Genomic DNA, 14,221 nt, shown 5'->3' on the forward strand with positions numbered 1-14,221 from the left:
CTGATCCTTCTCATACATCTACAGGTAATGACTATCTGGATGTAGCGATCAAAAATTGCAGTTCTCACTGTTCCTTGTAAAAGAAATTCCATATTATATAAAACGGTAAAAACTCTCAACAAAGACCTATCTCAGTATTTGAAAAATGAAAAGCAGCTATTTTCCTCAGCTTTTCCCTCTTTTTTACAAAATGATGCTAGACGAGGAAACGGGGAATGACTGCATGCATGGCATAGCCACACTCCTGAATTTTCGATACCGATTTCCATTGCCTAATTCAGAAGGACAGCCGCCTCCTTCCCCGGCTGGTGGGAAAGACGGGGAGCAAAACAGAGGTCAGTTTGGAGCTGATGGCTGAGGAAGATACACTCGGATACTTTAGTTGATTCTGTCTCTCGCCATTTAATAATTTTAGCATAATAAAAATAATATCTTAAGTGCATGCTAATGTGTTAATGCGTCATGCACTAGAAACCCAAGTGTTACACATTAGAAAAGATCCAAGAGTTTAAGACCCAGTTCTCTCTCACCATTTTCTTTCACCATTTTTACAGACTTACATTAGTCCACAACTTCCATTACAGGCAACTGAAATTGAGGTGAGTCAGCTCATCTTGAACTTCATAGCTGAGCCCATTTAGGATGAAAGATCACCTCTTATTCATAACCAGGGGCTACTCTAAGACTTGTGTCATCAGTAGCAAAAAGAAAGGAGGGCAAGACTTGCAAGAGCAGAGAAGACATCATTCTCACCATCTCTTCCATGACTGTTGAACCCCCATGACAGTTTTCTAAGAGATTAAAATGACTATCCATCTTGCTGATAAGGTCTATGTCCTAACTGTCCTCAGAGAGGAACTGCGAGGAGCGGTGCTGACGGAGCTTAGGAAAGGGAGGAGCGGGGGAAGAGGAGAAGTGGTTAACAGTAAACAGAAAATTCTGGCAGCACTGGACTAAATGGAAGTGTCACCATTGACATCACTAAAAGTAGGCTCAAGACTGATCTAAAAAGCAATTTAGAATATGAGCTTTTCTTTCCAAATGAGCAGTAAGTGCCCTCCTTCACACAGAACTCAGTGCAGTAATAGTGCCTTCTATTACATTTTAAATTGATTGGCTTTATGGCCCAGTACTGGGGAATTGCCCTAGCATGATCTCGTCGGGCTCATGTTTCTAATTCTGGCAACTCTAAATCCAGATGCCTGGAAAATCCATGCTGTTGGTTACAGCGCGTGCTGTAGGGTAATCTCCGTTTTCGTGTGCTCAGACAAAATAAAGGGACCGGGATGCACGTAAGATTAGCCCACAAGGTGAAAAGAAAATCCAGCGAAGCAAACTAGCACTTGCAAAAGAAAATGTTTACATGCAGACTGCATACGTGTAAAAATAAACCACGATGATTATTCTGCAACAAGTGTTTCAGCTGAGAGAATTCAAACACTATTTTTGCGTTAAGATTTTTCTTAAGGGAGCGATGTAGCAGTTATCATCTGAAGGTCTGTGTCCTGTCACTGGGGTCTTTGGGCAACAGATGGAGGGATTTAGAAAACACAGTTCCAACTCCATGTTCTTCCTTTGTGTGGTCCACGTTCAGCCTCACTTAGGACATCAGACCCTGTACTCATGCTACTAGGTAAGAATAACTCTCTCCATTGAAAAAAAAAAAAAAAAATTAAAAAAAAAGCTTAAAAAAGATGCAGTACGTTGGCATGAAGGAGGATGCAGCTGTACGGCTGCAGAACTGCCTACGTGAAGTATGGGAAGAGCCGAAGAAGCCCCTCTCTGCACTGGAGCAGAGCTCATAACTCTGTAGTTCGGATGGGAAGAGATTACCCTAAGGGAATTATTCTACCTTTGATCCACGCATGAAATTCTGGCTGCTGTCAAAGGAAGTTGTGCATGCCTAACCATGGCTGTATATCATTCTAATAAAGGCCAAAGAGAAGCTCATATATAAATGGAGTGCGAAGTTTTTTGACACTGGCTATAATAAATATCAGCACATTTAGAAAAAAACATGGGCTTACGTGCCTGAGGTGGGAAAAAAGCTATAGCTGTGCCTGATTTACTAGAAGGAAATCTTTAAGGCCATTGAATCATTAGATGAAAAAATGATCTTGAAATGTCAGGAATTGGTGAGGATAACAGAACTGTCAATTTTGTCCATTAAAAACTCCCTTTTATTTTGCCCACTTTTCTCTTTTATTTTTAATAACAATCCATTAAAAATACTGCACTCATGATTTGCTGGCATTTGCAGTGCTAGTTTAACAGTATCCATTAGTTCTTTCCTCCTTTCTTCTTAATATTTACACATATCATCAAATACTGGAAAAAATTTCTCTGCTGAAAAAAATCCCATGAGTAAAAACCAATTACATATAGCTTGTTACTGAGGGCATCGCAGCTTCAGTGTCCTATTGAGTTTAAAGTAGCTGAGGACTTTTACATTAGAAGTAGTCCATGATAATGTCATTTGGTGCATTGTTATTTCTTAACTTCGTATAAAAATAATGTATTGGTTAGAGCGGACATAACTGCCCTGGGAAAAATCAACAGCTATTCCATAGGATAATATATAACTGATAATGAGGGGACTAACAGTAAAATTGTGGCCAGGAGCATCAGTTTGACATAAGAAGCTCTCCGGGATGCCAGCTGGAACAGCCCAGTTTAAAATTCTTACATTTCCTCCATTTCATGTGTATTCACCAATGCTTATGCAGTTCAAATAATCTGTGCCTGTACTTACACGTGGCGTGTCAAACACCAGGACTGTACGGAGAAAAGGATACCAGCCTTCAGCTGAGCAGCCAGTAACAGGCCGAAGGTACCTTAGGACCTCCTGCAGCTCCCCTTGAAGTCAAAAGAAGGACTGAGCCTTGGCCTGGGTTCTCACAGCCCAAATCTCACCCTCCAGCAGTCAATGAAACCTTTGCACTGACTTGAGGGGGACAGGACAGCCCTCTGCATCAAATTCGGATCCTCTTGAAACCAGTCTGAACTGTTGATACAATGGCAAGAGAGGTTGTGGTCCCTAAAACTCTTTCAGAACAATATGACACAGATTTTAGCAGAAATATTCTCTTCCAAAGAAGGATTGCAGGTAAATTCCATCTTATAATTTTGTTTCTCTGTCTGTTTGATAAATGAACGGAGAGGGAAAAAGAAAAGTTAAGCCTCGTAAACTGCTATGCAGAGAAGATTCTCTACTCTGATTTTCCTCTATCGACATTTTCAAAATCACTACAATTTCTCAGTTTGAACAATTTCTACTATGCAAACCCAAGAATATTTGGAAGGTGGTTTGTTGTGGTTTGTTTTTTTTAAAAGGTGGTTTTGGTTTTTTCTTTAAAGGAAAAAAAAAAAGAGGAAAGGGTGGGGGGGAATCTCGGGTAATCTCAATTTTAAATATCTGCACACACCAGACAAACAGAAATCTCACGGGGACACAAGAGAGGTCACCAGACCAGTGAAGGAATTTTAAGCCCTTGCTCTGCAAGGCTCAGCTTTGAACCCTAATGGTGTTACCAGACATCTGCCTCTCGCAGCCTTTGCAGCTATGAATGTTTCTGCCCAGGACCACTCTCTGCGTGCTGGAGAGTTACAACACTCTATTTTCCACAGCCCAGCTTTTCCTCCTAATTCAAGGATTTCCATGTTACATCGACGAGGCCCCCAAAGGCAGGGTGCCCCACGGGAAGCCCTTTCCGAGCCGCAGGCCTTGCCCTGCACCCCAGCAGGGGCACACGAGCATCTCTCCCCGGAGCACCCGGCTGGCAGCTCTCCCAAGCAAGTACATGTGGGCTTTGCGTCACGGATTAATCAGCATCACGGCTCGCTCGTGCCTCTCTGCTCCCCCTCCCACACTTGGGTTCCCACACGTTCACCTGCCCCGATAAATGGCAGCTCGAGGCGATCCCCCCTCCTCGCCGTCGGCGTGCAGTGAGCTGGGTGTGAGTGCATGGCAGCAGCAGGCTTGGCCGGGGCTTTTAGGCAGAAATGCAGCTGGAGCCCCAGCGCTGGCTCCATCCAAAACCTTTCAACGCTCAGATCCAGAACCTCTAAACTACTCCCTAGCTTTATCAAAATATAGAGAGCCAGGAAGCAGCTCCCATCTGTAATAATTACAAGAGAGTTTCCCTTGCCCTTGCGCTATTTATTGCTTTTGCCCGTACCATAGAATGCTTGAGACGAGAAAGACTATTAAAGATCAGAATATTTCTTCCTGGACAGGCAGGGCGAGCTTTGGTAGAAAACTCCCTCTTTCTCTCTCTCATTGCCACTCGTGTTAGAAAGGGATGGGGCTGGTTTACGCTGCAGATTGAATGAAGCATTAAATGACTGCGTTGCAATGACTGCAGTGGGGGGAATGGTCGCCTCCAGTGGAAATGTAATGCTGTAACGATACTTTTGGAAATGTACAATAATTGTTCAAGTTTCCTTCTCTAATTTGTCACAAAAGTTATCTGTGGCTTCTCTCTCCCTTATTTTCACAAGGCTGTCAGGGTGAAAAGGTGCATTTCAGTAATTACAGCTGAGGCTGGGAAGAGGCAGCCAGGAGGGCACCTGCCAGCCTCCCGCCCGGGTGACATGCATCTTCACTGACTCCACAGCTCCAGGACAGGGATTTGCAAGGAAATAGCTCACTTGCCAATAATAATTATTATTATTAATAACCGAGTGACGTCCTAATCTTGGTTACATCAGTCTGCCGTACCCTTAGCTAGAGCTCCTGCCAATCACACTCACACTGATCCTGTTCTCAGCAGGTTGTGTCGACAAAACGAGCAGAGAGAGACAGGCTGTGAGCTGCTTTGGCTGGAGGGAGATGTGGGGGAACGGCCCGCCGTGATTTCTCTCTCCTGGCTGAGGGGACAAGGGGACTCAGGTCTTTCAGCCTGGCCAAACCCGGGGACGGCCGCCTCTCTGCGAGCTCAGATCTCCTCCTCATCCCGCTGCGAAACTGCAGGACGCACAAAGGATGCCAGCGGGAGGTGAAGGGCGACATCCCTCCTCCACCCCGAGGGCATCCCGCGGGGGCTGCCCTGTGCGACAGCCGAGCAGGAGGCGAGGGCATGGGCGTGCGGGCGGCACAGCCTCCCGGGACGGGACGGGGCCCACGGCCGGCAGCCGGCGGGGTGTCCTTGGGACCTGCAGCCGGCCCTGCCTGCGAGCGGGGGATCCGGCGGGGACGCTGCCATCCCCGAGGAGCCCTGCAGCGCTCGCTGATTTGCATTCAAGGGCCATCCCCTCCCAGCGTTCACCCCCCCCCCCGCTCCCGCCCCGCCGCCCTTCCTCTTTTCCCCAGCCATCTGCAAAACTTAAAGGCAGAAGCCCTGAAAAGGATGGCGAGAGTTATTCAGTGGCATTTTGGAAAGTTGCCGGCCGGGAAAAGCGGCAGTGCGAGGGCAGGGCCGGATGGCTGCAGCCCCCGCCACATCGGCCCTGCCCGCACGGAGCGCAGCGCCGGCCGCTGCCGGTTCGCCCAGCATCGGGGGGGCACCTCGCTCCCCCCAAACCCAGCGGTGTGCTAGGGGGGGGAGTGTGCATTCGTCGTTTCTCTGAGTCGCTGCTAAAGCCGCTGTGCGAGCTTGTTACAAGAACAAACTGTTGTGATTTCCCCTTTCGCCCTTTTTCTCCGCCCCCCCCCCCTTTTTTAAAGGTGGGGGGGGGTGTCAGGTGCATGTTGCCTGCTGGTACCCCATGTTGCTCCCGCGTCAGAAAATGAATGATGCAGCAATTTAATTAGGAGGGAGCGGTGCGTCCATATTGCACCGGTGAAGGAGGGCTTCGGAGGCTGAGAAAGATGGTGCAAGTCCGCGGGCGCGGAGGCAGCGCCCCTGCCCGCGGAGAGCGCCGTCGGGGCGGCAGGAGCCCGCGGGCCCCCCGGGCTCTCCCTCCCGCACCTGCAGCTTTGCCCGTCAACTTTTTCGCTACCGAGCCGCGGTTCCAGTTAAGTCTCCTCCCGGCCGAGTTACCCCGGGCCATGCGGGAAGGGGAGTTCGGGTTTAAGGCGAGCGCCGGGAGCGGGGAGCGGGAGCGGGCGGTGGGTGCTGCGGGATCCCACGGGGGGTTACCCGGCTCCCGCGGGGCGCGCAGCCTCGCGGCCCTGCCGTGCGTGGAGATGCGCGCGTATGTGTGCCCGGGGATGGGTGTGCACGGGTGTGCTTGCCCGGGGGTGTGTGTGTGTGTGTGTGTGTGTGCACGGGTGCGCACCGGTGCGCATGGGCGCGGACGTGTGCGGACGGCGGGGATGCAAGAGGCATCGCGGGGACCACGTCCCTGCACCGCCCGCAGCTCTTCCCTCCCGGCGGGGGTGCGACCTGGGGGAGGTAGAGCCCGCAGCCCCCAACCCCCTCCCCGACCCCCACCCACCCGGCGCATCTCGCCCGCCAACTTTCAGCCAGGGGCGAACCCGCGCAAGCCTCCCGCTGCGCCCCCCCTCCGCGGATCCGCCGCCCCCCGCGGGCCACTTCCCCCCCCCTCCCCGCGCAGCCCCGTTACCTGCCTGCGGCTCCCGGGGCGGGCAGATGCCGGCCGGCGGCGCTGCCCTCCGCGGGCGCGGCCCTCCGCCTCCGCGCACACTCCGCGGTGGTGAACGCGCAGGGTGGAAGGGTGCGAAAGGTGCCGGGTCTCGCCCCCGAGGTTTTTGGCTTTGCCTCCGTGGCGGGCGGGAGGCTGCTGGATCCTGGAGAGGCTGCGAGGCTGGAGCCGCCGCACGGCACCGGGACAGCAGGGAAGAAAGAGAGACAGAGAGAGGACGGAGAGGAGGAGGCGCTGGCGGCGCAGGGGTGCGCGGCGGGGGGAGCCGGGGCGGCCGGGCCGGGACACCCCTGCCCTCTCCGGGGCCCGCCGGGCTGCTCTCTCCGCCGCATCCCCGGCAGCTCGGCTGGCGCTTGCAGTCAGAGCATCTATGATTTCCTCCAGAGTTGGGTTTCTTTCTTTTTTTTTTTTTTTTTTTTTTTTTTTTTTTAGAAAGGAGGGTGTGCAAATTGTGACCCTTCCCGGCGGGTTTTTCCTCTCTGTTTCTTCTTGGGTTTTTTCCTCCCCCATCTGCTCGTTTCCCACTTCCCTTCCTCTCCGCCAACCAGCCCCCTCCTTCCCTCTCAAAAAAAAAAAAAAAAAATAAAAAAAAGGCAAGGGAAAAAAATGTATAGTCAGGGCTTCCCAAATGCGCGCCCCCGACCTGGTGCCAAGCGCGCCCCCTTCATTTGTTCCCCTTCTTGAAGCTCATTTTCATGACGTGGAAAAGCCTGATCCAGGGCAACAACAACACCACACACACACACACACGCACAGACACACACGCACACACACACGGAGAAGGAGAGAAGCCCGAGATCCTCCGCCGCGCCCCAGCCCTCCCGCTCCGCGCTGCCGGTGCCCGGAGAAGGCGGCGGCGGCGGCGCTGGAGCCTGCAGCAGCCCCTCTCCTCCCTCCTCCATTGAGTGTGCCAAACAGCAGCTCTGCATCCTAAAGAAGATCATTGAGGGGCTCATTGCATTCCCAGCACGTCTCAGGCTTGCTTCTTTTTTTTTTTCTTTTTTTTTTTTTTCCCTTTTGCCTCAGCTTCAGCGGGAGTAGAGAGAGAGAGAGACAGAGAGGGAGAGACAGAGAGAAACCAGCAATCTTTAAACTCGAGCTTTTTTTTCCCCCTTCCCCTCTTTTTTTTCTTTTTTTTTTCTTTTTTTTTTTTTTTTGGTAACGATGTGCTAAAATCTCTCCTGCAAACCGGTAAGTACAACCTTTCTGGATCCTTTTGTTTCCGCCTAGGGTCAAAGACACCCCCTCTTCCAAAAAGAAGATATAATAATCCTCTTTATTTATTTTTTTATTTTTTTATTACAGCCCTTGCAGAAGAGAAAGAACTTAAGTGGCTAATATTTTGCAAAGGAGACAGAGAGACTGATACTGCAATATAGCTCTCGTCTCTCTCCCTTCTTCCCAATTAGATGCTGGTTTTAATTACTGAGGGTATTTCTCTTTTCATGCTTTCAACCATCTCCTCTTTCCCACAGGGGAGGGTTTCATTTGCAAGTTGATCCTAAGGATTTCTGTTCCTCTGGCATTTCTCTCCCCTAAATGCATCTTTCGGCTCTTAAGTTTGTGGATGGGGGGCAAAATTTTCTAGTTCTTACACGAGGAAGGCAAAAAGGACCTTTTCTATTGAAAGATTAAGACCAAAAGCAACGATCGCTCCGAATAATTCTAATGGGCATTTCAGTGATTCAAGGAAGGCTGCATCACCACCGTTATTATTATCAACCTTAGCATTTCTCTCTGCCCATACATTTAAAATAGCTGGTGAAAGGAAGGGTGAAATATCTGGTGAAAGGAAGGAGCTGCATCTCATTAGTACAGTATTATTTTCATCTGATTGGAGAAGAATGGTGTCTTCATTCGGAAACATATGTAGTAGGATAGATAATTTATCGGCCGGTAAGTGTCAAGGTATTTTTTTCTTCCACTTTCAGCTTTTTAACCGGGTCTCCTGCTTGGTCCTGGGGGCGCAAAATACCCTAATCCAAGGCAGGCTGAGCGTTTCAATCCTAGGTGCCTCTTTAGCTGTCACTTCCCTTTAGATCTGCTGATCGCATGGGCATGTGCTTTAGAAAGATTAATCATCTCTAAATGCTTTAATCAGCTAAAATGACTAATATGTGGTATGTATTTATCTGATAATATACCAGTCGCACTAATTCATCGGCGCGTTTGAAAGGGGAAGATTTTCTTTTAAATCAGGGTCGTTAACCATTTACTATTTTAAAGATATCGTGGGGATTTCGGAAGGGAACCGTTTTGCAGGGACATCAGCAAAGCTTGCACATTCCTTTGAACTTACACATGGAATATATTGAGCCGGGAGGGAGAGAGATTCAAGGATTGAGATTCAATAACTTTGGGAGTTTGCATGTATGAAAGAGCTAGTGCGACACTGGAAAAATCTACCCACTGGTATTTCCCCCTGTAGTCAATGCGGGCTATGATGGCTACAAAGCTAAAATTGCAAATAAGTATGAAATACGTGCAGTTCTAAACACTGGTCCTGCGCTGGAAAACATGTAAGGACGCAACACGTTCAGCCTGTGTGCTCGTGTTGCTGTGTGGTCTGCATGTGCTGTCCTCTTTATAGGTGGCATTCACCAAATGGGGGGATAAGGGAGGCTGATATCGCGTGATTAAACCTTCTAACATCTCTTAAGCATAAATCAGGGCAAGGCTCACCCATCCGACACCCCTAGAGTTGGTTGTGAACGTCTGCCCAACAATTGCTGAACTTTCCAGGAGCCTAACACAAGTCTAGCAGGTAGGGGCTTAGTAAAGGGAGCGGGGCAGGACAGAAATACTGAAATCTGCATTTTTCTTCCCATTGCAGTTTTGTAAACATCAACAAATGATGAAACCTTCCACGGCAGAGACACTTCATAAAGGAAGGATGTTGTGGATAATTCTTCTAAGCACAATTGCTCTAGCATGGACTACACCAATTCCCTTGATAGAGGACTCGGAGGAACTCGATGAGCCCTGCTTTGATCCATGTTACTGTGAAGTGAAGGAGAGCCTTTTCCATATACATTGCGACAACAAAGGATTTATAAATATTAGTCAGATAACAGAGTCGTGGTCGAGACCTTTTAAACTTTATCTGCAGAGGAATTCCATGAGGAAATTGTACACCAACAGTTTTCTTCACTTGAACAATGCTGTGTCTATTAACCTTGGGAACAATGCACTGCAGGACATTCAGACGGGGGCTTTTAACGGGCTCCGAGTTCTGAAGAGGTTGTATTTGCACGAAAACAAATTGGACATTTTCAGAAACGACACTTTCCTGGGTTTGGAAAGTCTGGAATATCTGCAGGCAGATTACAATGTCATTAAACGGATTGAAAGCGGGGCATTTCGAAACCTGAGTAAATTGAGGGTCCTTATCCTAAATGACAATCTTATCCCCATGCTTCCCACCAACTTATTTAAGTCTGTGTCCTTAACCCACTTGGACTTGCGCGGGAACCGGCTAAAAGTCCTTTCGTACCGCGGGATGTTGGACCATATTGGCAGGAGCCTGATGGAGATCCAGCTGGAGGAGAACCCGTGGAACTGTACGTGTGAGATCGTGCAGCTGAAGAGCTGGCTGGAGCGCATCCCCTACACCGCCCTGGTGGGGGACATCACCTGCGAGACCCCCTTCCACTTCCACGGGAAGGACCTGCGGGAAATCAAAAGAAGTAAGCTCTGCCCCATGCTGTCCGACTCCGAGGTGGAAGCCAGCCTGGGCATCCCTCAGCTGTCGTCCAGCAAGGAGAACGCGTGGCCTACGAAGCCTTCCTCCATGCTGTCCTCCTTCCATTTCACCGCTTCCTCTGTCGAGTACAAAACATCCAACAAGCAGCCCAAACCAACCAAGCAGCCCAGGGCTCCCCGGCCTCCCCCGACGTCCCGCGGCCTATACCCCGGGCCGAACCAACCGCCCGTGGCTGCCTACCAGACCCGGCCCCCCATCCCCATCATCTGCCCCACCGGGTGCTCTTGCAGTTTGCACATCAACGACCTGGGCCTGACGGTCAACTGCAAGGAGCGAGGGTTTCACAACATCTCCGAACTCCTGCCCAGGCCCTTGAACGCCAAGAAGCTCTACCTGAGCGGGAATTTGATCCAGAAAATCTACCGCTCTGATTTCTGGAATTTTTCCTCCTTGGATCTCTTACACCTGGGGAACAACCGGATCTCCTACGTGCAGGACGGGGCTTTTATCAATCTGCCGAATCTCAAGAGCCTGTACCTGAACGGCAACGACATCGAGCGGCTCACCCCGGGCATGTTCCGGGGCCTGCAGAGTTTGCATTACCTGTACTTCGAGTACAACCTGATCAGGGAAATCCAGCCGGCGGCCTTCAGCCTCATGCCCAACCTGAAGCTGCTCTTCCTCAACGACAACTTGCTCCGCACCCTGCCCACCGACGCCTTCGCCGGCACCTCCCTGGCCCGCCTCAACCTGCGCAACAACCACTTCTTGGCGCTGCCGGTGGCCGGGGTGCTCGAGCACCTCCACGCCATCGTCCAGATCGACCTGAAGCTCAACCCTTGGGACTGCACCTGCGAGCTGGTGCCGCTGAAGCAGTGGCTGGAGGCGCTCAGCTCCGTCAGCGTGGTGGGCGAGGTGCTGTGCGCCAGCCCCGAGCGCCTGGCCCGCCGCGACCTGCGCTCCCTGGAGCTGGCGGCCCTCTGCCCCTCCGCCCTGCGCCCCGCCGCCGCCGCCGCCGCCGCCTCGCCCCCCGCCGCCCCTCCGCCGCCCTCCGCCACCGGCGCCGCCGCCTACGAGCTGCCGCCGGCCGCCGCCGCCGTGCCGCTCTCCGTCCTCATCCTTAGCCTCCTCGTCCTCTTTTTCTCCGCCGTGCTGGTCGCCGCCGGGCTCTTCGCCTTCGTGCTGCGCCGTCGCCGGCGGAAGCTGCCGTTCCGCGGCCCGCGGGCGGAGGCGGCCGACCTGGGCGGCATGCCGCTGCGCTGCCCGCGGCTCTTCGAGGAGGGCGGCGGCGGCGGCGGCGGCGGGGGCGGCGGGGGGGAGCGCTCCCCGGAGAAGGCGCCCCCGGCGGGCCACGTCTACGACTACATCCCGCACCCGGTGACCCAGATGTGCAACAACCCCATCTACAAGCCGCGGGAGGAGGAGGAGGCGGCGGGCGGCGGCGGCGGGGAGGCGGCGGAGCTGCTGCGGGGCGGCGGCGAGCGCTTCGCCCACTCTGCCGCCGCCGCCGCCGCCGCCGCCGCGCAGGAGCCGGGCACCAACTACCGCACCTTGCTGGAGAAGGAGCAGGAGTGGAGCCTGGCCGTGTCCAGCTCGCAGCTCAACACCATCGTCGCCGTCCACCCCCAGCACCCCGCGGGCGGCGGGCTGGCGGCGGGCGGCGGCGGGCTCGGGGGGGCGGCGGCGGCGGGAGGCGCTCCGCGGGACCGCGACCGCCCGCCGCCCTGCGCCGTGGGTTTCGTGGACTGCCTGTACGGCACCGTGCCCAAGCTGAAGGAACTGCACGTCCACCCCCCTGGCATGCAATACCCGGACCTCCAGCAGGACGCCAGGCTCAAAGAAACCCTTCTCTTCGCGGCCGGCAAGGGCTTCTCAGACCACCAAACCCCCACAAGCGAATACCTCGAGTTAAGGGCCAAACTCCAAACCAAGCCGGATTACCTCGAAGTCCTGGAGAAGACCACGTACCGGTTCTGACCGCCGCCCCGCCGCCCGCCCCGGCACCGCCGCATGCGAGTAGAGGATACAGCTGTGTGCTCTCCCCCGCCAGATGTGCGCGCTGCGGGGAAGGGCCGTTCTCAGATCATTAATCGATGAAGTGCCTTCGCAGACTTTTGCCAGCAGATGTTAATCAATCATTATTTTTTATACTGAAACTGAGACTTTGACTGTGCCATGTCTAAGGTATATTATTATTATTATTATTATTATCGGGGATCTTTGTATTGATCCTGATTAAGTAAATTCTATGTGTGTCTCTCTTTTTTTTTCTTTTTCATTTTCTTTATTGTTTGTTTGTTTTGTTTGTGGTTTGTTTTGGTTTTTTTTTCCGTTGCAGTAAACTTCCTTTATATTTTCCCTTGGAGGGGAGGGGGAGGGAAGATGGCATTTTGTGGCTTGCTTTCTTCTTGCCCATCATGGCACAGATTCTGTACATTTATTTAAAAAAAAAAAAAAGAAAATGCAAAGAAGCAAACGAGCGCAGTTTGCTGCATGCCTGGAAACTGCAAGAGGGAAGGGAGGGGAGGGTCTTGCTCGAATGTCTCACTCTTGTCTCTCTCCCTCCCTCGCACGCACACTCACCCTCACCCTCACCGCCACCCCCGCCGCCCGCCCGGCCCCTCCGCGCAGCGCGGGAGTGGGGTCCCGCTGGCCGCGGAGGGGAATCCCGTGGGCTGGGGGAAGCCACCCGGAGCCGAGCAGCCCAAAGGATGTAACCACGTGGCGCACACACCTAGGGGATGCTCAGTGACACTTCATCATGACGCCATGGTTTTTTGGAGGACATCGGCACTTTCCTAATAAAAGCAACATGCAAATATACAGAAAAAGGAAAAAAAAAAAAGCTACTGGGCACCTATCACTAACAGCTTTGTAGGAAGCACTTTTAATGTTTTCTCTCATACACACGTACACGCACACACACAAAGGTACAACAATGTGCATATATTTATTCTGTAATTTCAAGTGAATATAAATTGTAAAGGTAATGTTTAATCATTGTACAGTGATGCGTCTGGTATAGCTTTCCTAATAAAACGTTTTGAAAAAAATGCGCATATATATATATATACACCCCCCATATATATATATATATGAATACAAAGCTTGAACCTGAAACTTCAGCTTCCCCCTACCGAGATTTCCTTCCCCCCCTTAACCTTGAAAGCTATTTTATTAATAACAGTTCAATGCACTGTGATGTTAACAGAGAAAAAAAAACCCCTGTACAGCTTCTCTTGCCAAGATACCACCCGAGACTTTTAAAAATCCGATTTACAATCTGTATTCCCACGTTGCACTGTACTTATAGCAGTTCCCGTGTATTTAAAAATAGGCAGCAAAATTAAGCCCGCGTCCTCGAGTGGCGTTTCTTGCAGGAGCGCTGGTTCCTCTGCCTGCTGGTAGCGGAGGGAGGCATTGCTGTGGATGTTTCTCGTGTTCGCAATCGCAGTAAATGCGAAGTGAGCAGTCCGCGGCGGGTGGAAGTGGGGAATTAAAGCCCATTTCAATTTTGGAAAAGGGTGAAGCCACCTGGAAGAGGATCCCAAAGGCTTCAATCACCCGGCCCTCCTCCCCGCGGCCGGGGCGGCGCCGCTCCTGCTGCCCCGGCGCGGCCGTTTGCTCCCCTCTGAAACCGGAGCGAGACCAAAGACAATCGGATTTTCCTTCCCGGGAAGGTCTCGGTTGGTATCTTGTCCCCGTTGGTATCTTGTCCCGGTCGATATTTTGTCCCCGTTGGTACCTTGTCCCCCGGTGGCCCCGGGTCGGGCCGGGCCTGCAGCGGAGAGCGGCTCCCGCGCGGCCGCCAGGTGGCGCCGCAGCTCCAGAGCTGGCGGCCGCGGCGCGACGGGGCGGGAGCGCGGGGAGGAACGCGGGGAGGAACCCCGGCCCCGCTCCCGGCCCCGCTCCCGGCCCGGCTTGGCCCCGCTCCCGGCCCGGCCCCGCTCCTGGCCCGGCCCCGCTCCCGGC

At 52.5% G+C, this 14,221-nt stretch overlaps 1 protein-coding gene across 3 annotated transcripts; it reads left to right on the forward strand.

Annotated features, from left to right (window-relative positions):
- The first annotated feature begins 5,567 nt into the window (after positions 1–5,567).
- Positions 5,568–13,599, forward strand: SLITRK3 (SLIT and NTRK like family member 3). Of its 3 annotated transcripts, none has more exons than XM_054835881.1 (2): positions 5,568–5,955; positions 9,380–13,599. In XM_054835881.1, exon 2 carries the CDS (start codon positions 9,398–9,400, stop codon positions 12,224–12,226), a length of 2,829 nt encoding a protein of 942 aa, XP_054691856.1. In that variant the 5' UTR covers positions 5,568–5,955; positions 9,380–9,397; the 3' UTR covers positions 12,227–13,599. The 3 variants fall into 3 exon arrangements, with proteins under 3 accessions (XP_054691856.1, XP_054691854.1, XP_054691855.1); XM_054835879.1 differs by lacking the exon at positions 5,568–5,955 and adding an exon at positions 6,112–8,442; XM_054835880.1 differs by lacking the exon at positions 5,568–5,955 and adding an exon at positions 6,112–7,737.
- Positions 13,600–14,221: the final 622 nt, after the last annotated feature.

This window comes from Grus americana, chromosome 9 (genome assembly GCF_028858705.1).
Source record: "Grus americana isolate bGruAme1 chromosome 9, bGruAme1.mat, whole genome shotgun sequence".
Taxonomy (NCBI): Eukaryota; Metazoa; Chordata; class Aves; order Gruiformes; family Gruidae; genus Grus; species Grus americana.